Source organism: Clarias gariepinus, chromosome 19 (assembly GCF_024256425.1).
Source record: "Clarias gariepinus isolate MV-2021 ecotype Netherlands chromosome 19, CGAR_prim_01v2, whole genome shotgun sequence".
Classification (NCBI taxonomy): Eukaryota; Metazoa; Chordata; class Actinopteri; order Siluriformes; family Clariidae; genus Clarias; species Clarias gariepinus.
In genome coordinates this window covers 23,898,749-23,924,642 of record NC_071118.1, presented here as the reverse complement: position 1 = coordinate 23,924,642, position 25,894 = coordinate 23,898,749, and the positions used below count along the sequence as shown (strand labels likewise).

The 25,894-nt window shown below is 37.5% G+C and overlaps 2 protein-coding genes across 2 annotated transcripts; both read left to right on the top strand.

Annotated features, from left to right (window-relative positions):
• The first annotated feature begins 485 nt into the window (after positions 1-485).
• phpt1 (phosphohistidine phosphatase 1) lies at positions 486-2,663 on the top strand. Its single transcript, XM_053478636.1, has 3 exons — positions 486-719; positions 1,777-1,904; positions 2,025-2,663. The coding sequence occupies exons 1-3, from the start codon at positions 575-577 to the stop codon at positions 2,115-2,117; spliced, it is 366 nt and encodes a 121-aa protein (XP_053334611.1). The 5' UTR covers positions 486-574; the 3' UTR covers positions 2,118-2,663.
• Positions 2,664-3,866: 1,203 nt separating this feature from the next.
• On the top strand, positions 3,867-21,339 carry mamdc4 (MAM domain containing 4). Its single transcript, XM_053478718.1, has 30 exons — positions 3,867-3,923; positions 4,244-4,383; positions 5,781-5,867; positions 5,968-6,132; positions 7,245-7,370; positions 7,859-8,092; positions 8,185-8,304; positions 9,160-9,315; positions 9,420-9,520; positions 10,123-10,278; positions 10,419-10,509; positions 10,659-10,772; positions 13,010-13,093; positions 13,620-13,757; positions 13,914-14,056; positions 15,046-15,154; positions 15,615-15,719; positions 16,974-17,105; positions 17,271-17,398; positions 17,744-17,957; positions 18,049-18,186; positions 18,262-18,386; positions 18,797-18,887; positions 18,970-19,119; positions 19,237-19,362; positions 19,559-19,683; positions 19,766-19,868; positions 20,675-20,859; positions 21,028-21,060; positions 21,148-21,339. Exons 2-30 carry the CDS (start codon positions 4,332-4,334, stop codon positions 21,169-21,171), a joined length of 3,555 nt encoding a protein of 1,184 aa, XP_053334693.1. The 5' UTR covers positions 3,867-3,923; positions 4,244-4,331; the 3' UTR covers positions 21,172-21,339.
• Positions 21,340-25,894: the final 4,555 nt, after the last annotated feature.

The window sequence follows — 25,894 nt, the reverse complement described above, 5'->3', positions numbered from 1 at the left end:
GAGTGAGTGAAACTATCTACTGATGGCCTTTTAACTTAATTTACAAATGACCAAAATGTACAAAACTTTTCCCCACATAATGCATTTCTCGGGTCTATAACTGTGGTTATGCCAAATGTAAATGTAAATGTTATAATAGACTGCTAGCTGTTGACTTTGCATTGGCTTGCAGTCAAAGTAGCACTATCCAATATGGCGGTGCTACTTGACCTCTGGTGTCAACGCAATAGGCCACAGTAGGTATGTCCTATCTAGTCTATGTAATACCTACAGATCTTAGTGGATGAGAAACCCACAAGTTCCAAAAATTGTTCGGTTATTTTTCACACATATCTTAATTTAGTCGTCTAAAGGATCAGCAGTGACACAATTCCACCGCTAAACAATGTTATTTTTACATGTATATATTGTGAAAGTGTTGTACAGTATTATCTATCTCTTTTACGCAGATACACTCCGGGCCGCTAGGTGGCAGTAATGCGATGAAGACAAAAGTCACACAGTACGCGCTGCAGACCGAAAGCTGTTACCGGGTGTCGAGTGAGGCGCTGTAAAGATTAGCAAGTGGTTAATCATGTCTGCTGAGCGACTGGCTAAGATCCCTGAAGCTGATATCGACCCGAACGGCGTGTTTAAATACGTACTCATACGCGTGCACAGCAAAACCGACGAGTCATACGTGGACCTAGTGCGCGGCTACGCGTGGGCCGAGTATCACGGTACTGATCTCAGATCATTCCTGACACTTTATACTCTCTAAACTAGACGTGTATTCTCACAGTAACAATGAGGGGGAGATCAGTGTTATTTTATTTAATATTATTTAACATTTTAAATACAATGTGGTGTGTCCTCTATTGTGCTTTATAAAGACTGAAAAAGCTCTTTAAATCCAATGATATGTAGCTTATTATTGCATAGGAAGAAGGTAACCGTTTGTTTATGGGTTGAACTGGGACAGATAACACTTGATGGTCTGCTGTGATCCTGGTACCAAACAAATTTTAATAACATGCATCATGAGGGTTTTATTTCTCCTGACACGTACACTGATGAGCAATAACATCATGATCACCTGCCTAATATTGAGTAGGTCCCTGTGTGTTCTGACACCTTTCTGTCATAACTAGCATCAACCTTTACATCAATTTAATCTACACTGGCTCTTCTATTTTTATCAGACTACGCGTCCAGTCTTGACTCCCCATGTGCATCAGTGAGACTTGGCCACTCATGACCCTGTCGCCAACGCCGGTTCACTGGTTTTCTTTCCTTGGATTATTTTTGGTATGGAAGCAGGCACATGGCGTTTTCTTTGACTGACTGTTTTATACTGTCCGCTGATGTTGCATAAGCACCTGTTCAAAAACATGTGGTTAGTTGGCCACAGGGGTAGGGGTGGATCGGTGATCAAGGTGTGGCCTATTGATCGGAAGGTACTGATCCTGGGTTCAAACCCCAACACCACCCTTTTCAACAACACCGTCTCTACTTTCCCAGCAATGTTTAAAAAACAACAACAACAAATGCTAGCGGCAAGCACAGTTCACAAACTTTTAGTCATGATGATTTCACCCCAAGAGCCTGACCTGTTAAGATGTTTTTTCTGTCTTAGGACCTGTGCTTTGGCTGTACCCAAAATATATGATCTATTTGATGTCTGTTATTTTATCACCCTAGAACAAAAGACCTAGCTGGATTTACTGTATTATAGTAAGTAGTTAAGTTTTCCAGCTATATGATTGGTGTCATTGTCCCCATATGTCCCCTGTACAGCTGATATCTATGACAAGGTTTCTGGTGAGCTGGAGAGAGCAGGTGGTGTTGACTGTGAGTGTATAGGAGGCGGCAGGATCAAACACGACAGCGCTGACAAAAAGATCCACGTCTACGGCTATTCCATGGTGAGCAATGTTAAAAAAAAAAAAAACCTGTTGCAGACTTTAGCAATGTCTAACATTTTATGGGGTGTGTAGTTTAAATGATATTTTTGTTTTATAAGCGTTATTAATTTTCTGTTTCAGGGCTTTGGGCGAGCCAATCACGCCGTCTCTACGGAAAAACTGAAGACGAGATACCCGGACTATGAGATCACATGGGCAAACGAAGGCTACTGATTCACTGGCCAGGGTTTTGTCATGGTCGCTCATCCATGAACAGTCCTTGGGTTTGAGTTGTTTATAAAACAACAGCTTGATCTTGTTTCTGCTTGAAAAGCATGAGAAAATGGACACGTCAGTGAGCTGAAATCAAGTGATTTCTCATTAACAGCAGATGAATTCTTGTTTACACGTTCAGTACCTTATGAATTCACTTTATTTATGTGTGTTCATGCAAGCACTGCTCAACCGTGCATTGGAGACCACTGATTTTGTGAAATAATGCAACATTTAAGGAATTAAATTAACCATATTTAGTTTAATAATTATTAACAGATTGCAGAATGTTGTAGGCTCTTAATAATTATTAAACCACAAACATGCCATATGACAGTCGGCTTCATACGAAGAAATTAATAATGTCTTATGGATTTTATGTTCATACTTACTGTGCTTCTGGAAATACAAGTGTTTCTGTGATTTAAGGAAAACCTGAAAGTATCTGTATGAGTTAGGTCTTGGAAATAGTGTAAAGTCTAATAAAGAACTGCCAAGCCTCTGAATTATTGATTTCCTTAGCTGAGCTCACACTGTTCATTAACATAAATCCACAGAGAACCACATAGACATTTTTTATCAAGTATGAATAGCAAATCTGTATCTTCTGTAGCATTGTGCTTAGGCACAACTGCTGTAGACTAAGGATGTCTTCAAAAAAGGTTTCTGCAATTTAAAAAAAGCAATAAACAGTAATTAATGAAACAAAGTCTTACTTTGTACAGATATTTTACTGTAAGATTGAAATTTTTGTTGAAATGCTAAGTTGTAAAAGAAACATGTATAACAAAGCGCTATCCTGTATAACTGACTTCTGTTCTTGATTCTCAGTCTTATAGGTGACATCACTATTAGATATTGGCCTTTTCTCTAGGCGGCAGGGCTGTCATATGGGATGCTCATTCATCCGAATTTGAGGTCGGTACACCTGCATCCGTAGACTGGTAACCGAACCCAGGCCTTCTGCGTGACAGCCGAGAACGCTAACGCTGGGCCAACAACGCTACAGTTGACTTTGCTGTTAGTGCGGCTCATAATGGACATAACAGCTAAGACTGGAGCAAAGGATAGAATGAAATGTTACATATGTATAAAGGTAATTTTACAAGAGAGTAGCAAGGTGCCAGGGCTATCCTGGGAGTCTAGAACAGACATCAATCTTATTACATAGCAGAATCAAGTTAACTTACAAAATAATATAAGCATATAAATTTATCTTAGTAGCCACTCGGATAGAACTAATATCCTGCTACTACATTACTGGTTGGGATGGATGTGGGACGCCATCCCACTCCAGAACATTATGCACTCATTAACCCTTAACAGCTTTTATGTGTACAATATTAACCTTATAATGGTATTGCACATTGTCACAATAGATTACTAAGTGTTCTTGGTGCCTAACAGCTCCAGGGTTCAAGGTTCCAGCCTCATCCGGAGTGTTCTCTCTGTGACTGTATTTATTTTCTTTTGTTTCTTAGTGTAGACTTCCCCCTCTCCAATGAACATGTTGCTGGGTGGACTTGGTACAAATGTATTAAAACAAATTGTACAAGTTTGAATTTGTACAATGTTGAAAATGAAACTAGATCTTTATATTTCAACGCAGACACCGGTGGCCTCAAGCCTGTTTTCTTGATTGGCTGGGGATGGAATGCATGATCTTCCGAATCTTCCGGGATATTGCTGAGAACCTCCTGAATTGTATGAGGTCCATTTCATCCCAGCCAACGTCCTGGAGAATGCTGGTCTAACCACGCACGCACAGTAAGAGCAAAAAAGGACTCCAGTGATACTACAAGTTCTATAGACATTTAATATCGCCTAGTTCATTTTCACCCATCCAGTATATTTTGAATCTGTTGCACATTATGTAGGTCAGTAGAAGAGATCTATGGACAGCTTCAATAAAATTAGTTTGTGTCCCACATTAGTGTTTTTTTTCTTACTCCTTTCATGCCCTCATGGCTTTACTGATTGCAGTGAGCATGTTCAGAACCCAAATAGCAATAATGTTGTAATCACTGTTATAGTTTCTGTAATCTGCTAAAGCGTTACCATTCTTTGCGGGTTTTATGGCACACCAGAGGGTCAAGTCCACGCATTATCTTTGCTTGGAACCTAGAAGAGCAGGTAAAGCTGGTGTATAGCATACAGTTTCTTGTATATCCTGGGATGAAGACGGACTTCATTCAGCTCCTGACGCTGCTCCTTACTGTCCAGTGGGGTAAGAGTTCAGTGTCCATGACAAGGGTAATATTTTGTCATTAATTCAAGCAATGCTTCATTGATTTACTGGATCAAATCTAAGTGTTGGATGCTCAAGAATAAGGCTGGACATCCACAAGTAAAAAGTCTACACTATCAGCTTATACTCTATATTTATTTCTAGCTGTAATATGTTAATAGTGATATGTAAATATAATAATAGTGTAATTTTATTGACGGTCCTAATACGATAAACACTAGGTTGAAATATATGCATTGAGTGTATTTTCTAATAATCTTTTTAGAGAGTCTGTTTTTTGGTAATCAGAGTTGTAATATGGTGAGAACAGCTTTTACTATTCAGCTCTTTACTGCTTTATGTCATCTTGACTTTGCACATGTTCTTGATATCTACTGTTAATATCTGAGACCTTTGGTCTAAAATTTTCTTGTTGTGAGACTTGAAACTATTTGACTGAAGAGCTTCGTTTAAAGCCATAACCATGCAACACAGTTAAACATAAAAATAATAATAATAATAATAAATCACTTTTAAATCTCTACTATTATTTTTTGCTAGCACATGATAACCACAAATCTATTCATTGACTTTAAACAGGATGAAGTTTGGCAAAATAATTATACCTGACAGTATTCATACAAGGGTTGTACAAAGATATATGTGACCCGTCTGAGGATTGAGGAATTGAGGATTCCTTAGGCATAGTATGAAAGAGAAAAGCAGAATTTCACTGCTACCCCTAAATTAATTTTTTACAGTGAAAAAATGCATATTAGGCACATAACGTCTAGTTGAAATACTGTAGAGATACTGTACATATGTTTACACTCATGTTTACAGTACAAAGGTGACTGCTGAAGAGCCATCATAATATGAACACTGCAAAGTCTTTAAGACCCAAACCATTTAACATCTTAACCTTACAATAAGAGCATGATGGTGTATTGGTAAGCACTGTGGACTCACACCTCCAGGGTCAAGGGTTCAAATCTTTGGCCCTTGGGTCTGTGTACATATGTGGAGTTTGCATGGCCGTGCTTGATAGGTTCCCTCCAGGTACTTTAGTTCCCTCCCATACTTCCAAGACCTGCAGAGTAGGCTTATTGTTGTTTCCAAATTGCCCGTAGTGAGTGTGTGCTTGTGGCCTACGATGGACTGGCATCCTGCTCAGGGTGTCTTGTACTCTAAGTTACATGGGATAGGCTCTTGACCTCCTATGCCCCTGAACAGGACAGGCGATACAGAGAATGAATAAACTTTACAATACCTTTGGAAATCTGTGCTGCAATTGTTAATTAGGGTCTACATTAAAAAGATTAAAGAGGATTGAAATCTGAATCTGAAATGTCAATAATGATTATATACAGTATTTATTTTTGATTCTCACCTTGCAGTCTTTACCCTGGAACGTAGTGGGTGCACAGGGTCAAGATGTGACTTTGTGTGTGACTGCTTTGACTGCAGCGATGAGCAGGACTGTGGTAAGATACCGATGTCTTTATAACTCATTAATGTGACTCACTATGTTTCATGATTTAAAAAAAATGTCTCTCTGTTTTTTCCTGCCTTGGGATGTAATAGGTTACAGGGGGAGGGATTTTGTGTGTGATTTTGAGGATGTAAGCATGTGCGGCTGGACAGATAAGTCTGCTGAAGGTGATGGGTACAGGTGGGAGAGACGTCAGAGGGGAAACCCGCTGCCCAGCAGTGGACCCTCATCTGACTACACTGTCGGCACATCAACAGGTACGTAGGCATGCTCAACAGAGAAGTGCTTTGTTAACTTTTATGACACTGTTACAGTTTTCTGGCTAAAGCAATATTAGTTGAAGAGGTGAGAGGCTGGAGAATTGTCTTATATTGAGTTCAGCGTTTAAGGACCCATGGAAGTCTCATGTTAAAACTGAGAGTTAAAATAGTTCTTAGGCAAAAATGAATGAATGAATGAATGAATATATGCCAGTTGGCTTTGTGGACTGGATAGATCAGCTAGATTCAATAATTAGATTGAATGTTGGATTGATGGGTGGTTGAACGGATGCCTAGTTTAAATGAAAGACTGATTAATTAATGGGTTTGATGGAAGGGCGGCATGGCGGTGTACTTGTTAGCACCGTTGCCTTGCACCTCCAGGGTCTGGGTTCGATTCCCGTCTCTGTGTGCATGGAGTTTGCCCCCTCATGCATAATAAATATATGCAAATATATGTTTATGTGCTTGGCGGATGTCCTCCGGGTACTCTGGTTTTCCAAAGACATGTAGGTTAGGTTAATTGGTGTTTTCAAATAGCCTATAGTGTGTGAGTGTGTGTGCCCTGTGACGGATTGGCACCCTGTCCAGTGTGTACCCCTCCTCGTGCCCTAAGTCTCCTAGGATATGCTCCCGGCTCCCCACAACCCTGAATACAGGATTAAGCGGTAATGACGATGAGTGAGTGACAGGTTTGATGGATGCATATATTTATTATGCATGAGGGGGTTGATCGATGATGGGTTAATTCATGGAGGTGGTTTGATGGTTGGATGTACATAAATAAGGATGTAAATAAAGATGAATTGTTACACTAATATGATTAATGAGTTGATTGTTAAATGGAGGGATTTAGAGTACAATGGATGGATGGATGCACTAATGGATGGATGAATGCATTGATGGATAGATTGATGCATTGCTATATTGGTAGATGGATACAGTGATAAATGGATGGGTTGTTTGATAATAGGTTAATAGATAGAAGAATGGATAATGTATTAATTAACGAATGGCGAATAAAATGGTTGATAGATAGTTGATAGGATTGATGGATGGATCAGTGGGTTAAATCTGTACTTCTGTGTATGTTGCTGTGTTGTGCACAGGTTGGTTCATGGCAGTGACTTCAGTCAATGCAAACTCTACAAGAACGGCTGTCCTGGTGTCTCCCACAATGAATCAGTCCTCCCCAACCTGTCGCCTTCAACTCCGCTACTTTATGTGGGACTTAAGTATGCACAAGCTCTCACACACATCTCGGAAATGTCATGTACTGAGATATAACATAGAGATGCATTCTCTTTTGTCTCACCTTTTTTAGGTCCGTCTACATAGTAATAATAAGTGCAATATTACATTACAGTCTTTTAAACACTTGCTACCAAGCAGTGAGCACTATCAAGTTGAATTTCTTGCTTGAACATTTCATTTTAGGTTTGAAAAGTAATTATGAATACCAAGATGATACTGTATATGTTTTTTTAATAATTGTTTTATGTAAAATTTTATACTGCATCATAATGAAAATTGAATGACTTATAGTTTTGTCCAAATAATGTATTGTAAAATTTAGCACAGAGAAATGCTTTTTAACCAGTGAACAAACCTATAACCTATATACTGTAAACTATGTGCTCATACTGTATGTACTGTATATATTGAATCGGATAACATCTTATTAGCCAATTACATCCAGATTCTTTGGTAACTCATGTTCTAGGTTTCAGCGTGCTGGAAAACAGCAGTCTTTGGGCAGAAGTTTGGACTCCTGAGGGCCAGACTACTGTGGTTTGGTGGCCAGAGAGCTCAAGTGTACGTGCATGGAGGGAAGGCATCATCTTCTTGGGACGCATACCTGGACCCTTTCAGATCCAGCTACGGTCACAGCGTTCAAATGGGAGGAGTGGAGACATAGCCATTGATCAGCTGGAGTTCATGGACTGTGCACTCCCAGGTAAAGCAGAATGAATTGAAGAGGCAACGAAAAGTAATGTTGACGCCTGACTCGTTATGTCCCCTTGCTCTTTTGCTTTTATCTGGTTTCAGAAGGCACTGGGGTTTGTGGGTTGGGCCTTTTCCAGTGCAGGCTGGGAGGCTGTGTGGATGAACATGCAGTGTGTGATGGCACAGATGACTGCGGAGATGGAACAGATGAGGAGAAGTGCGGTTAGTGTGTTTACCCTACAGTCTTTATTGTAACTAAGGTTAAGATACTTTATGTAAACGAGTACAGTATATGACCCTGATGGTAACATGTTTATACACATAAACCATAAGCCTAAAGGTATATGAATACATATCCATATTATGGTCTATTAATTAATTTATTTTATTCAATTGCATTTTTAGCAATGATTATAATGCATTATACCTAGTGGTTATAACATATTATATCATTTATTTACTCACTGACCGTCTATACCGCTTTATCCTGTATACAGGGTCATGGGGGGCCTGGAGCCTATCCCACACTGTAAATCCGAATAAGTTGGCAAAATCAGTTACATCGAATTTTTTAAATAATGATGTTTTCAATTTTAAGTACTTATACAACTGATACTTATTTAACTGATACAGAACTATCAGTTTTTGAGTTTGTTGTACTCATTCAAATGGTTTACAGTGCAGGGGACTTAGGGCACAAGGTGCGGTACACCATTGGACTGGGTGGCAATCCATCACAGGTCACACAAAGACTTACACGCTCATTCACACACTGCAGGCAATTAGTCTAATATGCATGTCTTTGGACTGTGGGAGGAAACGGAACGGGCAGAACATTCAAACTTCACACACACAGACCTGAGGTGGGAATCAAACCAGGAACCTAACAGTTTTTGTTTGGGTGATGTTCCAGCATACAGAAACATCCTAAACTGATGCACTTCCAACAGTAGGGAAGGCTCGTGTAACAGTGTGACAGTCTGGTGTTCACATACTTTTGACCATACAATGTATATTAGGCATCAGGCACACTAGTCATAAATATTGATCCTATATTTGACACTATGGGTTGTACAGGAGAGTATATGCATTGTAACTTTGAGGAAGACCAGTGTGGATGGGATTTAAGATCGTTTTCATCACTGAAGTGGACGTGGACCAGTCAGGTGAATATCTCACTGTCTGAGGCTCTAAAAGGCCCTGGAAGAGACCATTCCACCAATTCTGCTTCAGGTACGTGCAGCTGTCACTCAAATTGCAATCTACATGCTTTGCATATCAAGCTCTTTTTTTCCTGTTTCTATAATATTAATATATGGATATGTTTTTATTCACAGGTCATTTCCTGTATGTTACCAAACCAGCTGTGTTTAAGCAAGATTGGGCATCATTTCAAAGCCCTCCTCTGGAACCAACTAGTAGCTTACGTCCTTGTCGTGTAGGTTTTTTTTTTTAATAATTTTTTTCTACTGCTATGGCACTGTTAAGATAATTATAATTAATAGTCATTAATAAATTAATATATTATTCATTATATTAATAGTCATTTTCTACATAAGCTATAGACATAGTGTATTCTGAGTAGCTAAAATATTATGTAATTATTTATTATGAGAAGGCTCCTCCTATTTGAGTCAGGTCACCAGTGAATATATGTGATTATTATTCAAACGTCTAAAAGCAGTCTGGTACTGTATATTAGAAAAATATTGTGAATAGTAGGATTATTTTGACACTATTATTTATTCTGCAGCTAAAATAAAATAGTACTTGATCCAGCACAACAACTTGCTTTGCATTTAATTTGTTTATCTTAACAACCAGAATTTCATTGGGCATGCAGTGAAGACTTAATATCCAAACCCAGGTCATAAACTAGTAATGGGTGACTGGGATATCACAGTTTTAATTAACATTTATTAACAGTATCCTAATTAGGTATTTAATATTGGCCGCAAATAAGATCTTATATTTTTTTCTACTAGACTGTTGGAATATCCATCAGCACTTATGATGTATTTGGAATATTTTTCTTGGCAGATGGTGATGTACACACACCAGTTTGGTGGCATATCCGGAGGCCTATCAGTGCTGGTGGCAGAGAAAAAGATTTACCCAGTGTGGGAACGTGGGGGCTCCCTGGGTAATCTATGGGTGAAAGCTGAGATAGAGTTTGTAGTCAACAGCACATTTCAGGTACATATTCCTTTTTTTTTTTTTTTTTTTTTTTTACATGTATCTATTTTGAGCATTAGAATAAAGCAGATACCTTCCCTATAATTCTGTAATCTTTTTTTTTTTTTGTTCCTCTTTTTCGGGCACTTGCTATCCAACAGATATTGTTTGTGGCTGCGATTAGAGACCAAGCATATGGAGGCATTGCTGTAGATGATATTACACTGTCCCCGGATTGCCGTTTGGCCAATGGTGAGCTCCTGTATCTTTTTCATTCGCAAATAGAATTTAGCATCAATGACAAGTTAACCTCAACCTTTTCCCTAACCTTAATTATGAATATGAATCTGAATCCATAATATTTCTCTAAGCTTAACTTTCCCTGCGTTCTCCACCAACAGCATCAGTTCTACCAGAGTCTTTTCCCAAACCTCCCAAAAAACCTTGTGCAGAGGCCAGCAAGATTTGTGACTTTAACTTGGACTGTACGAATGGAGACGATGAAGCACAGTGTGGTGAGTGTCATTTTAGAATAGCATGTGGATGTCAGTCAATACAATATATAACAAATAACAGCAAGCACTAGTGCAATTAATTTCTTGTGTAAGAAATAAAACCGTAAGAAATAAAACAGATTTCTTACACTTACTGAGACTCATTACACTCACTCATTGTCTATACCGCTTTATACTGTACTTACTGTATACAGGGGGGGCCTGGAGCTTATCCCAGGAGACTTAGGGCATGAGGCAGGGTACACTATTGATGAGGTGCCAATTCATCGCTAGACACACTTACACACTCTCTTACACACACGCTCTTTCACACACTATGGGCAGTTTGGGAATGCCAATGAGACTAATTTGGACAGTGAGAGGAAACCGGAATACCCATAGGAAACCCACCAAGAGGGACCAAAGCGGATATCGAACTCCGACCCTGGACATGCAAGGCGATAGCTTAACCATTAAGCCACTATACCACCATTTCCTAAGACACTTAGCAAAAAAAAAAGAAATAACACAAAAGTTGTAAAGAAGGTCATTGGTCTGTGAATGACAATTCTGGCTGTGGTGGCTTGAATCCCACTGCAGTCATTCCCGTGAACATTCAGCAAGTGAAACGCCTGATCCTTAGGCCCGTAGCCAGGGGGGGTTCGGGTGGTTCGAACGACCCACCCCCCACTGCCAAAGGTCCAGAATTTTTTGTTATTATTATTATTATTTAATTTTTTTTTATTTTTAAGACAGATTAAAATTGTTGGGCATTATTTAAAATAACACTTTATTACAAAACAATTTACAAAAAAAAAAACGCGACGTGACAAACCTGCGCAGCAACTGACGTCTTTTAAATCTGTGCGCCGGCATCCAGCTGTGTATAATATGGGTCGAAAAGAGGAGGAGAGACGGAAGAGAAAGCAGGCAGCAGCGTCATTATCGCAGAATATTGAACATATGATCAAAAAGACTGCCAAACAGAGTAAGTCTGTTACTACCTCAAGATCAAATTGCTAACGCTAGTTAATTGGTAGCTATTCGTCAACCCCACATCACACACAGAATAGTTCTCTTGTGCCTTTTCTTGAGCAGTCTGAATAACTATGACAAGTCTGTAACATCTTAAATAAACATTAACGGACAGTAGCCTATCTGATGGATCTGTGAATTTATTGTGTTAAATAATGTTAATCTATCAAAAAAAAAAGAAAAGAAAGAACGACAAGTTCAATGCGTAAACAAACCTGCTTGACCATGCATAATATTAGGATTTATTAACATTTTATTTTGAATTAATAAATTATTCTATTAAATTAGTAAATTTATTAAATTATTCTATTAACCATAGGCGATGCTGTCTAGTGTCTATACGCGGTGTAGACAGCATTCGAATGAAGTTTATCATAAATAATTGTTACATAAAACATAAAATAAAATAAGCCCACAAAAAATAAATTTTATCCATCCCACAGTCTTGTAAGTACATTAACTGATCGTCTTTTCCCCGTAATATTTGTATATTATTATTATTAGATAATTATTGGTAATATTTTTATATTTGTTTATATTCCCCTCATTTTGATCTCTTTACATTCTGAATGTAAATGATAGCCTACTGTAAATGCTCGACATGCCAATAAAGATTAAATTATGCTATATGACTGGGATTTTAAAGGCTGAATTTAACATATTTTATTATATTTCGCCTAATTAATAGACTATATAAATAACAATTCGTTGAATATTAAATATATTTTATATAAGTTCAATAAAGTAAAGAGGCAAAGACAAAGAAATGAGAGAGCATGTTGATGAGAGAAGTTGAATTTGTAGTTTAATAATATTCCAGCAAAAATTCCTTAAATGTATTCTGTTGTTGATGGGGTTTTTAAACTTTGGAACACTGAGTGTGTGTGTGTGTGTGGGTGTGTTTTTGAAGTGAAAAAAGGCGCATGTGATCTTGATAAGCAATTTGACAACATTGTAGCAAATATTTTTGGTGCATCAAAAGCATGCACATTATGATACCAGCAGACAAGATAATCCAGCACATGTCACTAAAATGCAGTATTTAATCCTCAAAATGAAATACAAAATAAATAAATACTCAAATACAAAATACTGAGAAAACCCCCCCTTGCACTAGGCTGGCTACGGGCCTGATCCTTGACCCACTTGAAACCACTCACAATATTTAAACATATTAGAATGTAAGTAAGGTGTAAATGATATATGTTTTATGATTTCTACAGGAGACTTTTCATATGAGCAGGGTGGCAAGGGTTGGACAGACACAAGTATTGGAAATCAAGGCTGGAGGCTTATGAACGATACTGGTGAGTCCTAATCCATGTGAAAGAAATAAGAAGGGGAAAAATAAAGAAGGATTATAAAAGTGAGAGAGAAAGCTGGTCAATATTCATTGCGGGAATTAAAATACAGGATCACATATTGTAGAACGAGGGAAGCCAGCACAATTGTAATACAGCTCAATAGGTACATGAGATTTAGAGATTGCATAACTATTTTATTTAAAAAAATAAGCAGTAGGTATTGCTCATGCTTGATATTTGTGGAAAAAGAAAAATTGTGCCAGGAATATTTTCTAATATCATTTTGATCTTGCATGTTTAAAAACTGGATATGTGCAGTTCAAGATGTACACACAAAGCTATAATATCTCTAAAGCATGTATTTCTGGGTTTGTGCATGCTACTTTTTTTTTTGCAAGATTGTGAAAAGCCATTAGTAACGCATTATATTTGTAGAGCATCTTGCTTAAGTGGACAAAATACATTGATGACCTGCAATTGAGGCAGTGTGTAAAGACAATGGTTCCTGAGATCCAGCATTTATTTTCAGACGTCTTCTTATATGTGGCTGAAGCTGCTGGTCAGCAGCAGACAGAAGCTCAAACACGCACCCCTCTACTCGGCCCGTCCGGCCCTGCCTGCACTCTCAGCTTCTCCTACAGCCTCACAGGCAACAACACACACATAGGTATAACGAACCAAACACTCGTACTGTACTCTACAACAATACACCTTTCTGCATGCACACAAACTGCTACTCTAGTCTTAACGAATACACTACAGCAACACAATAACAGCTGCACAGATGCACTAAAATAACACATTTGGTGGGATCTCTCTCCAGGTGAAGTATCTGTTATCGTGGTAGACAGTGTTTTGGGCTTTCTGCCTCGGCTGTGGGAGTTTGCTGGTAGGACAGGTGAAAACCAGGAAGAATCATGGGTAAAAGAGGAGGTCTATATTGGTGCTAGAGATCACCGCTTTCAGGTATTGGCATTTTGTTTTTTTCTTCTATCATAATTTCAGTAGTACAGGGCTTGGAAGGAGAGCAGACCTTGAGGTCTTGATGCCAAAAGCATGTAAGCTTTTTTCTTACTTATACCATTAGAATACTAGTTAGACCATAGTATAAAACATTTGCTCTGCTCATGAACACACATGCTCAATTCAGAAGTTTAGGGAGCACATAAGAAATTTTACAATGGTATTGGTGGCATGTAATTTTTAATAGTACTGTACATTGGTAATTATTTGTTGATATGGTACATATACCACACTGTAGCACATAGTTCTATCATGGTACATACATTAGGATAACTGTACTTGTACTATAGTACAGTATGGAACTATCAATTGAACATGTACCAGAATACTGTCGAAATGTATTATACAGTATATGTTTATGTGTAATAATGGTAATATTTATATATTAACCTTCATACTATAGTAGATACTTGTTAAACTTTGGTAGGCACTAGGGTACCCATTAAATACCATGGTATTCATTAAAGTATTGTGGTACACACCATAGTACTACCACAGTACCCACTAAAGTACCACAGTAGCTACCATGATATTCACAAAAATACGTAGCTAAATACTACTATGGGACCAATGAAGTGCCTTAGTACCTACACTGGTACCCTAAAAAGTTCTATGGTGCCTCCCATGCTAATGTCTGAAGTATCATGGTAATACTATAAAATATTAATATTTCTACTCTAGTTTACCCTAGTAAAAGTTCTATGGAAGAATTACAGTAGAAAGAAAGATTGATCACATGAATATATATATATGGGACAACATGGGACTAACCCTAACACCTCTACAAACACATATCTCCCAGAGCAAACCCATGCTAAAACACCCACCCTTCTGCTACAGTCTAAATATCATACTCCATTTTCTCCTGTTTAAGTGTATTATATCGAGCTGATTATTTTATCTCACTTTTTCTCAAACTTTTTCTCTGCAAGCTGGAGTTCAGAGGTCATGCTCGTAACCTTTACTCAGAAACAAGAATAGCAGTGAAGGATGTGCGTTATGTCAACTGCCACCCAGGGTACCTTCCCTCTTCTACTGATAGTAAGTATGTTCAATGAAAGATCTACTAATTTATAATTCAACTCACATGAAATATTAAAATTGTTTAATTGGAAGATCTTGAAATTTTGATATTGGTACAGTATTTTTTTTTTTACTTTTTAAAACTCTGGATAAAACATTAGATAATAACTTATTGGCAAATAGTTGAGGTCCAAACCTGAATCTTTCGAAAAGGTTATTAATCAAGAACTCATTAATTTTTCTTATAATCTGAATTAACTAACTAGAAAGCCATATAGGATTTGATTAAATGTCATACCACTTTTTTTTTTTGGCTGGTAATTTACCTGCATTATTTCAATTGGCTTGGGTAGTGTTAAAGAGGTGAAATGTCGAGCAAGAATTCTCTCTATTTACAGTAAGACAGAGATAATTGTTGCTTTCCAATTTTTTTCTGATTAAAATTGACTTTTTGTGTTTGTGTTACTTTATAAAACAGGTCTATCATGTAACTTTGAGTCTGACTTATGTGGATGGTACCAAGATCAAATGGACAATTATGACTGGAGTGTTCAGAATGGCCTTGACCACACTATTGGAAGTGGTATGGAAAACATTTAACTTTCGAATAGTTTCTCATGTAATAATTGCTGAATACAAACAAACAACAAAAACAAACAAACAAAAATATATATATATAAGTTTAACTATATGTATCAGCATGAGGGGAAAGCACTTACCTGCCAAAACCCACATTCAAAACCAGTCACGATACACTTTTAGTAAGAAAACACATCTGATATCATTAAGTCATCTTAAACACTTTGTCCCCTTAGTAATTGCTTTTAACTCATTCCACATTGCCTCTAAACCATGTTGGTGTGCTCATGGCTAATGCAAGCTACAAATCTAACTAGCTTCTAACACAAGGCTAAATCCCAATCCCTCTCTAATTCCTGATCAAGGGTACTTCTTGGTACTGTATGTGGAACAAGGGATTGTAGGCTCAAAGTTAAAGTTAAAGTTAGCTGATTTCTAAAGTGTAAAAAATGGAAAATTTAACTAAATTTGATAAGTTTCTCAGGACTGTCCACCACCTCATGGTTTATTCTCTCTTTTGGCTACATAATACCAGCAAGAATTTAAAGCTGCTTTCACCAGTGTTAGTTACACTAACTATCAGTTGCAGAAGGATGGTGGAACAAATAAGCCAGTTATAAACAAACAAATCATAATCTGTTGATAATAAATGGTGTGTGTGAAACTGTTTTATAAAATCGAACATAAGCACATATCACACCATGCTGATATTCAATACAACAGCACTCCCTTTTATGTTATATGGCTTAATTACACTGCAGCACTGCTCTATTTCAGCAATCTTTATTATACCAGTTTATTGGACTTGTAGGCAGACAGTCAAAAAAATTGGTAAAAAAAAAAATTGGTCAGGATTGTGTCTTTTTAATCCTACACATACCAGTGTGTGTTATCTTCTTAATCTAATAAATGTTAGTCAATAATTGTGAAGTTTTTCTTTTTTTTTTTTTCTTTTTTATATTTTTTGTATATATATATATATATATATATATATATATATACACGTATAAGTATGGCACGGTGGGTGACTCTTCAGGACAGGGGACTTTTTGATTTTTGGTATCTCTGTAACATGAAAAGCTTGTTTCACACTATAATAACATAGGAATATGAAACAATAAAATGAACTAAATCTATAATTTATTAAAACATTGATGTTTCAAAAGTTTAAAATTGATTTGGTACAAGAGGGGTAAAAGAGTAAAACATGCTTTTACATCCCCAATACATATTTGTATTTATTGTAACCCCCTTCTAGGTAGAAGTATGGCGGTAAATATGTGGAACCCGACACTACGTGGTCTCTCAGGTCGTCTTCTTTCACTCCCCCAGAAGTCACTGGATGCACATTGTCTCTCATTCTTCTACAGACTTCATGGCCCTCAAACAGGTAAGGAATAAAGAAAAGGCTGCTTTGTCCATAAACTTACTGTATGTGTTTAGCTCTAATTGTGTCCCTTTCAGAAATACAGTCCAATATTGCAATGTTATTTATGCAATATAATGTCTATATTGAAAGGTAGACTATGACTAAAATTTTGTACAACTATTTCAGGTGCGCTTAATGTTAAGTTGCTTTTCAAAGATGGCTCAGAGCAGTTGTTATGGACACGGTTTGGGGCCCATGGAAATGTGTGGCATGAAGGACACTGCCCAGTGCCTCAACAGCTTACTGGCTACCAGGTACAAGTTGCACACTATATATGTACATTACTTTTTTCCATGGTGTTTGTGTTTAAGTTGTACAAGTTGTAGTGCTTTTCAATGTCCTGTTAATATTGGTCAAAAAACTGGGCAAAATTGTGTTGTTGTCGTTGTTTTTTCAATCCTACACATACTGTACCAGTGTGTGTTGTCTTCTTAAACCTTCATTAAAGAATGTATTTACCTGTTATGCGAGATATAACATGTTGGAATTTTTACGAGTGGCATCTCACAATTTATACAACATACATTGTTTATACAGTATGAGTTTTTTAATTCTATTTTAATATGTTCCTCACTGTTTTATTTCTCTTTCTCACTCAGCTGGTATTTGAGGCAGTGCGCTCAGGTTTTGATGGACAAGTGGCTATAGATGATGTGGCATTTGTAAAAGGCTCATGCTCTCTGCCCACTATGTGCTCATTTGAGGGTCAGCGCTGTGACTACACTAACAATAGAGATGGTCTCTGGGTCCATCAGTCTTGGGATACAACAAGGACTGGTCCTAAGACCGACCACAGTCTCGAGACAGAGATGGGTTAGAAAGTAATTGATAAAGGTGAAAGAATTAATGTAATCATAGTTTTTACTAGCATGGAATAACTGTGTAATATTTTATGTTACCTCAGGTTACTACATGCTAGCCCACAGCGGTATGGACGTCCTTCCCCAGGGCAGTGTGACGACTCTCACGTCTCCTGTACGCCGTGGTTCGACTCACACTGAGTGTGTCTATTTCTGGTACAACATGGGGGGACATAACCCAGGTTAGATGGCATGAACACACATATTACATATTTCTCTAAAATGACAATACTGAAGAGCTCAGTATAATCTCACAGGTACTCTGAGTGTATATGTAAAGCCTGCTGATGGGGAGAGAATCCTGCTGTTCTCCAGTAGCATAAATCAGGGACACATCTGGCGCCATGGCATGGGCAATGTTAGCTGGCCTGGAGATTGGCAGGTAATTGTTTCATTATCAATACACAAAAATAGTTGTGGTATTATAGTTGTGGTAATATTTATGCTGGTACAAATAGAGGTTAAAATTTAGACAAGCCCTGATTTCCTAGAGATTTTGAAATATCTGATATATCATTATGAGATAATCTGTTTTGTGGACATTTAACAGAATTAAATGTAACTATACATAAATAAAAAGTAAGTGTTGGCATATTGCTGAGGTATAAAGACATTACAATTCTCAGACTGTTACTGGAAAATAATCAGGTGGAAACAGTAACTTCTCTTAAACTCCATTGTCAATTATTTTCTTATAACAGTACGTCCTTTTGTAGGTAAGTAAGTCCTAAATTAATGAATCCCATCATCAAATTTTCGAATGAGCCAAATGTATATATGTTTGTCTATCAGTTGCAGTTTGAGGTGGGAGGAGGAGGAGGAAAAGATACTTACTTTGCTATTGATGACATCAATTTCTCAACTCATAGCTGTCCTACAACAGGTTTATTTAAATAAATAAATATATGAATGTTAATTAAAATATACAGGGTTACTGATTTTCCTTATTTAAATTTATTTTTCAGACAAAGTTTGTGATCTGGAGCGAGGTCTGTGTGGATGGAGCAACACTCAGAACCACCAGCTCGATCTCTTAGATTGGGAACTAAGCAACCTACTTTCTGAAACACATTACTCCACTCCACTATACGATCACACCCTGCAGAATAAGAAAGGTTTTTTTCTTATTAATCATGTTATGTATGGAGTTGCCTGGCAAGATGCATATGTATAGCAAAATTATGTCACAAGCATTGTAGTTATTTTTACCAACTAATTGCCTTATATTATAGGTCACTTTCTTTTCCTTCCAAACACTCCACGGGACACCGCTACCTACAATGCCTGCTTGTTGAGTCCCCATCTTCCTCCCACCAAAGGCACCTGCCTGTATTTTTGGGTTTATCAGCCTGTCATACGTAAGCCCGTATCTGTATTCTAATTCCCCACACTATTCTAATTTCCCACATATAATTTTTAATTATGTATTAAAGTAGTAGTATTTATCTTCTAGTCATTATCTGTTTCGCACATGGAGGTTGAGGAGGTTAAGAACTTATTGATATTATTGCTTTAATAAAGAAAACTGCTGGATGGTTGTCCTGTTCTCTGTAGATGACAGCAAGTTGGTGGTGCAGACGCTTTCCAACAGGACCAAAACTGAGCTTTTGAGCCTCACTGAGGCTGGAGCAGGGTGGATAAGTTACAAATTAGATGTCATTTCAGAGACTGAGTACCAAGTGAGTTTCTTAGTCCTTGTTGTAAAATCTTTAGACAGTAATGATGCTAAAAAATTGCATGTTTCTGTGGAAATTGTAACAGATTGTGTTTGAGGGACTTAAAGGAGTAAAGGGTGTCCTTGCTTTGGATGACATTGGCTACACTGATGGAGTCAACTGTGCTGGAGAGCAGACAGACCAAATTAGTAAGTACCTGGCTTTATCATGTACACGTTATGGCTAAATGTTTGTAAACACCTGAGCAGAACACCCATACTGTATGTGGTGCTTCCCCGAATTTAGCAACTGAAAAAAAAGGTTAAAACATGTTCCAGCAATGAACAATGCCCCTGTGGTTTGCCAAGGTGGTTTTGGAAGAAGTTTAGCCTTTATTTGTCACATATACATTATTGCACAGTGAAATTCTTTATTATTCTTTGCATATCCCAGTTTTGTTAATAGGCTGGTATCAGAACGCAGGGTCAGTCATTATACAGTATGGCGCCCCTGGAGCAGACAAGGGTTAAGGGCCTTGCTCAAGGGCACAACATTGGCCACCTGGCAAGGGCCTCAAACTACAGACCTTCCAATCAGTAACTCGGAGCCTTAACACACTGAGCCACCTCTGCCCCCTAGAACTTGAGAAGCATGAAAAAAGCCCTGACGCCAACCTCACTCAACACCACTGAGATGAACTGAAAGAAGACCTCTTAACTAGACATCAGTGCTTGATCTTAGTAATGCTCTTGTAACTGAATGAGCAAATCCCCACATGTTCTAAAATCTAGTGGAAAGTCTTCCCAGAAACGTGAAGCTTGTTATAACAATAAAGTGGGGACTAGATTTGCAATGAGAATGGGACAAGTACATAAAAATGTAATGAACAGGTTTTCACAAACATTTAGCCATATAGTATAGATTATAGAATATGGCTTGATACAGCAATAAAAGTATAAATGTTAACAACAAACATTTCTTTTGACCTTTAAATCAATACTTTTCCCCTCTTCAGCTTTAACATCACCGAACAACACAGGAGTAATAGTTGCCTCTGTAGCAGTGGCCGTTCTGCTTATGGTGACGCTAGGTGTTTTACTGTTCCTTTACCTGAGGATGCGTGATCAAAGGCAATCTCAGATACAGGACTTAAGTGGCGGTGTGACTTATACAGGCTTTAATAATGAAGTGTATGAATCGGTAAGTACTTGTCTTAACAGTTTTATGTTCTCTGCCTGCTTATTATGAGATATAATTTCAGAACATGATATAATAGTGAAAAAAATCATTATGAGACATTTTTATTAAGGGAAAAATGTTTATATACAATCCACGGTGTATTAATTACCATATTTTTATCCACAACAGGATCATGTTGCTTTACCTTCCGTCTTTAATCCGGTGGGTAATTAGTTTTTATATGTGCTTTTAAGTAAAAGGAAAAAGCAATCGCTTCTTTAACAGTTGTGACATTTCTGTTTCTTACAGGAGCATGAGCGGGAGGTGGCATAAAATGTGTGCTGTCCAATTTGCTGAAGGGACCATGTGCAAATCATATGATCCCACACCAGAAGAACTGCTTTTATCATTGCAAACAGATATCCATAAAACACATCTAAAAGATTACTTAGTTCTTTTAGTTAAATTGTTTGTTTTCTGATTACAAGTTCTGATTACCCTAGAATTTAAATTACAGGTTAATATTAATACATTTGTTCTAATGCTTTATCATTTCTATGGTAACAACGAACAAAGCAACTTGGATTACTGCACTCCACATGAAGAAAATTTTTAAAAAGTGTATAATGCTTGATAGGTTGAAATCTGTAAAGAGGTTTATGTAACCTTACAGAAGGAGTTACAGTGTTGGTCCTTAGTAAAAATCAAAGATAAAAAAAAAAAAGTTGTTTTTTAAGTTCTCCAGGACAGGAAAGTCCGCACGATGGAAGGCTTTGTGGTTTCTTGGTAACATGACCAGCTGCATTTTATTTTTTTACTTACTAACTTCAAAAGAGAGAAAAAAGGAGAAACCGTTGAGGGTGGTGCTCTGGACTGCGAAGGTTTGTAGTATCGAAGTGTTCCAGGACAAACTTTTAGTAAAGAAGGCAAACTCTATAAGATGAAATGAGTAGTGGAACATTACAATAAGGTGTACAGGTAAAGAATTTTAAATCTGCTAAAACAATAGATGAGCAAAAGATGAGTGGTCTACTAGCTAATACTTCACAGCACTCTTCAGTTGAAATGAACCAAATACCCTAAACAAAGAGGGAGGTCTGTGTGGGCCATTCTGACTTCAAATGAGAATGTAATCATACAAATTTTGAGTATGTAATACCTTTTCTGTATTAGTAATGGGTTATTAAATCATCGACTGTAACAACAGAATTTAACAGTTTCTACAGATATCTGATCTGGAAAAATTGGGGGGCACATGTCCACTCAAGTTGAATGGGCACAAAAGCTCTCATTAGAATGTCTGTGGAGTGATACATACAGTATATTTAAACGTCACAGTGATGTTATACTCTATATCAACACTCATGAAATACCTTTTGTCCAATCAAGTTGCTTGGTCAAAACAATCTGTTGTATAATACCGATTAGTATTACTCCTGCTGCTAGTGCTAACTGACATGTCTTAGAAAAATAAAGATTTTAAAAGATAATGACAAAATAATAAAATGCATGAGATAAGACATATAAAATGCAAAATAAATTGAATGCAGATATATATATGTACCTTAAAAGTTGGTGTGTCTGTACATTGAAGATATTTGTCAAAAAAAATTATTGGGGGCATAAGATCAATCAACATCCGTGTACTGTTTACTATAACACTGTGACTGTGTGTGTGTGCAAAACATATTTTATTTTGTGTTTGAAAGCATGTGTGTACAGCGCGCATGTACTGTTTTTTATAACACACGTGTGTGCATGCGTGTAAAGCAAAAGAAAGTCTCATTAGAGGTTAAAAATCCATTTTCCATCATGTGTGTGCATGTGTAACTTAACCCCATGCCGGTTTACACAAACTCTCTCTCTCTCGCCTTTAAACAAACGGTAAACAAAAACACTGCTCTGTCGCAATTTTTCTTAAAATTAAAGTGCAGGTTTATTTGTTTGTTTGTTTTACTTTACAGCATTGATTCCGTTAGTATGCACTCACGATGTGCATTAGCGATGTTCCTTGCTAATTTTTCAGACAAAACAGTCTTTTCATTAATGTCTGTGTATGTGTTAGTCTCCTCTCACTTTAGCTTCACACACATCCACAAACACACATAGAGCCTGCGTGCATAAACGGAAACACTTATCTGTCAGAATTTATTATTATTATTTTTTTTAAAGATAAAGTGCAGGTTAATTTGTTATATTTTTACTTTATATTTTGTGTTAATAATTTTTATGTATTTATTTTTTGAGCTGTATAACGAATAATTTGAGTTTCTATTATTTCTTATGGGAAAATATGGTTTACGAGTGTTTTGGAATACGAGCCACTAAATCTACTCAGTAAACATGTTGGAGATCTTCCACTTGTTACCTAATTATAAAACATTAAACAAAAGCTGTCTCTCTAGTCAAAAGAACCAAAGAACAACTACAGATCTGGATGAAGTGAGCAAGATTTATTGCAGCAATAAAACACAAGTGATCCGCACTTGTAATGCTAAGGTTGCAAATCCAAGCATTATTAAGAGCAGACTGTCTGACAGTTAAGGGGAGGGATGCACACCTTATCTCCTCCCTTAGTTCTTATTTCCCCTTTTTACCAAATTATTAACCCATTACAGGCAAATGTTTCCCAAGGAATTTTTCCATTATGATTACATATTTCTATCATATTATGTTGTCATATACCTCGTCATCTGACTCCCTACGTCATCTGTACCATGTGATTATATTTTTTTCCATTATAATTGATTTTTCTTGCAAATTACTTTCTATTATATTTACACTCCTTTTGCTTAGTTTATAAAAAAAATATTAGGGTGTTGCTTAATTTCACTATATATTCTTGGTTTTCCTGGTTTATTCTACAGTTCTCAAGAGACAGACCATGGGTAAGGCATCTCTTTCGCACTATTTAAATTTCTTGTCTTGTTCTCCCAATTTGTTGTATTTACGTATTTTATTTTAATCTTATAGCTGATTGTACTTGCCCAAGGGCTTATCGCATCCCTCTGGACGACTTGGACAGCATGGGCAATACGGATTACAACTCTACTGAACCTGCGATGGCCCGGGCCTCTGTGGGCCTCATCCAGGCTGAGTGTCAGCCATCTGTGTCATTGATTTTCTACAGGAGAGATGGCTTACATATTTCAGGAAGGATGGGTCCAATCCTAGTACTTCTAAGAGACTTCATCTGGAGGTAAACAGCCCTCCTTCTCATGCCTTTAGGCCTGTACGGCCAGAGTCTGGCACTCCAGCTCCTTGGCCTGTTTGTCATGTAAGTGTTGCCACTCAGACCAATTTTAAAGCATCCGTTAGTACACAAACTTTTATATCAATTTTTTAATGTATCTTTTTGTTTGTCATTATGTAGATCCACGTGCTACTTTGTGTTGTCTCTACTTCTTATTAAACTCAGTATTCTTAAAACTGATCATGTGACTTTCGGTTATTTGTCTATATTCTTACATAAACATGTGTGCGCGACTGCAGGTACACGTGTAGCACGTATATCCAACACATGTTTCAATCCTTCATTAAGTGTGCTCGTGCCTGGCAGCTGGCGCTTTATCTTATACTCGTGTCTCTGTCGGGTCCAGCACCTGGTCGGTTAAATATTGACGGACTTTCACAGTATCCCTGAGGTAAATGGTTATAGGTCAGCTGTTGTCTCTCGTATGTAAAAGCGAACAAGTATTGTGATGCTGGATGTAGTGGAATACTAAAAAAATGCTTAACATAAATCTATGACAGTGTACCACTGAGTATCTTCTGGTATATTAGACAGTAGTGTGTGAGGATCTGGCACTACAGGTAATTCTGCTTCTATCATTTGATTTATGGCTCGTAAGTCATGCACAAGTCTCCATTTATCTGAGTTGGGCTTTCTGACAGGAGATATGGAAGTATTACAAGGACCTTTAGTGGGTATTAATACTCCTTTAGTGGGTATTAATAATCGTAGGCTTAATACCTGCTAAAGCTTGAGGAGTCTTGATAAGGCTATGTTGCATTTGGTCTTATTTTTATTAAGGATTGTCCTCCAGACTTAACTAATTCTACATCTGTAGAATGTCTTGTCCATAGTTTTTCATAGCCTCCTTTTTTCGATGTTGGTCCACTTAATGTACATTGTGTGCCTGAAATGTGTCCCATTGTATTCAGCCCCACCACTCCTTCTCGGGCGGTCTGGACTTCCTGGGGCATGCACCTTTTCAGCATCATTCGGAACAGGCTCTTACTTGTATCTGTTTGATCCCAGGAGCCTCCAGTTTCTTTTTTCCACTTGGTCTGGAAATCATTTATAAATTTTACGGGGTTATTATTTTCTCCCAGTGTTACTGATTTCAGCTTTCCTGGATCCAGTTTAGTGGGATAGGTTTGTGCCAGAATAGCTTTTACATCTCCTAATGCTAGGAGGTGTTCAGTGGTTTTCTCTTCAAGCTGTGTAAATCTAGTAATTGGTTAGCCAGGCCTGTCATATCCTTGAATGATCACGGCATATACTGGAACTGACCTCCCTTCGAACTAAGTGGGTATTGTCCAATGTCAGTTTATTCTCCTGGATTTTTTCCTGGAGACTATTATTACGTAGGCTGCAGACATGGTTCTGTCACAGCTATTTTAGCTCTCTTTGAGGTGTCATCTAGACATCTGTCAAGTTGGCTTTCTAGTAGACTGAGTGCTTCTTTGAGGGAATCATCACTGCCGCCATCTCTTTCTGCTACACTGGGAATTTCATGTTGACATTCGCTACTGCACACTTGCTTGGCTACTGCGTTTTGGTGTGCTCATCTGTTCCTCTTTTTCTGTTCTTTTTCTTGCTTCTTTTTCGGGTTCAATAATCATGTACTTTTTTACTCTTCTCTTTACTAGTTTTTGTTGATCTCTCTCAGTTACCTCATCTTCCTCTATTCCTGCTTTATTACTGTCTGACACATGAAGCAATGGTGTGTGAGATTCTTCAGGACATGAATCTATGCTGTTCCTTCTATCTAGGTTTCCTCCTCTCCATCTCTCCAGGGAGTGCTTTTCTTTACTGCGTCCCGTCATCCTT

Excerpts from the sequence above, each read along its gene's own strand:
- phpt1 (XM_053478636.1), top strand. The coding sequence starts at position 575 with ATGTCTGCTGAGCGACTGGCTAAGATCCCTGAAGCTGATATCGACCCG. Across the intron at positions 720-1,776 it reads CGCGTGGGCCGAGTATCACG|CTGATATCTATGACAAGGTT; the intron begins GTACTGATCTCA and ends TCCCCTGTACAG. Across the intron at positions 1,905-2,024 it reads ACGTCTACGGCTATTCCATG|GGCTTTGGGCGAGCCAATCA; the intron begins GTGAGCAATGTT and ends TTTCTGTTTCAG.
- mamdc4 (XM_053478718.1), top strand. The coding sequence starts at position 4,332 with ATGAAGACGGACTTCATTCAGCTCCTGACGCTGCTCCTTACTGTCCAG. Across the intron at positions 8,093-8,184 it reads CATGGACTGTGCACTCCCAG|AAGGCACTGGGGTTTGTGGG; the intron begins GTAAAGCAGAAT and ends ATCTGGTTTCAG. Across the intron at positions 17,958-18,048 it reads CAGTCTCGAGACAGAGATGG|GTTACTACATGCTAGCCCAC; the intron begins GTTAGAAAGTAA and ends ATGTTACCTCAG.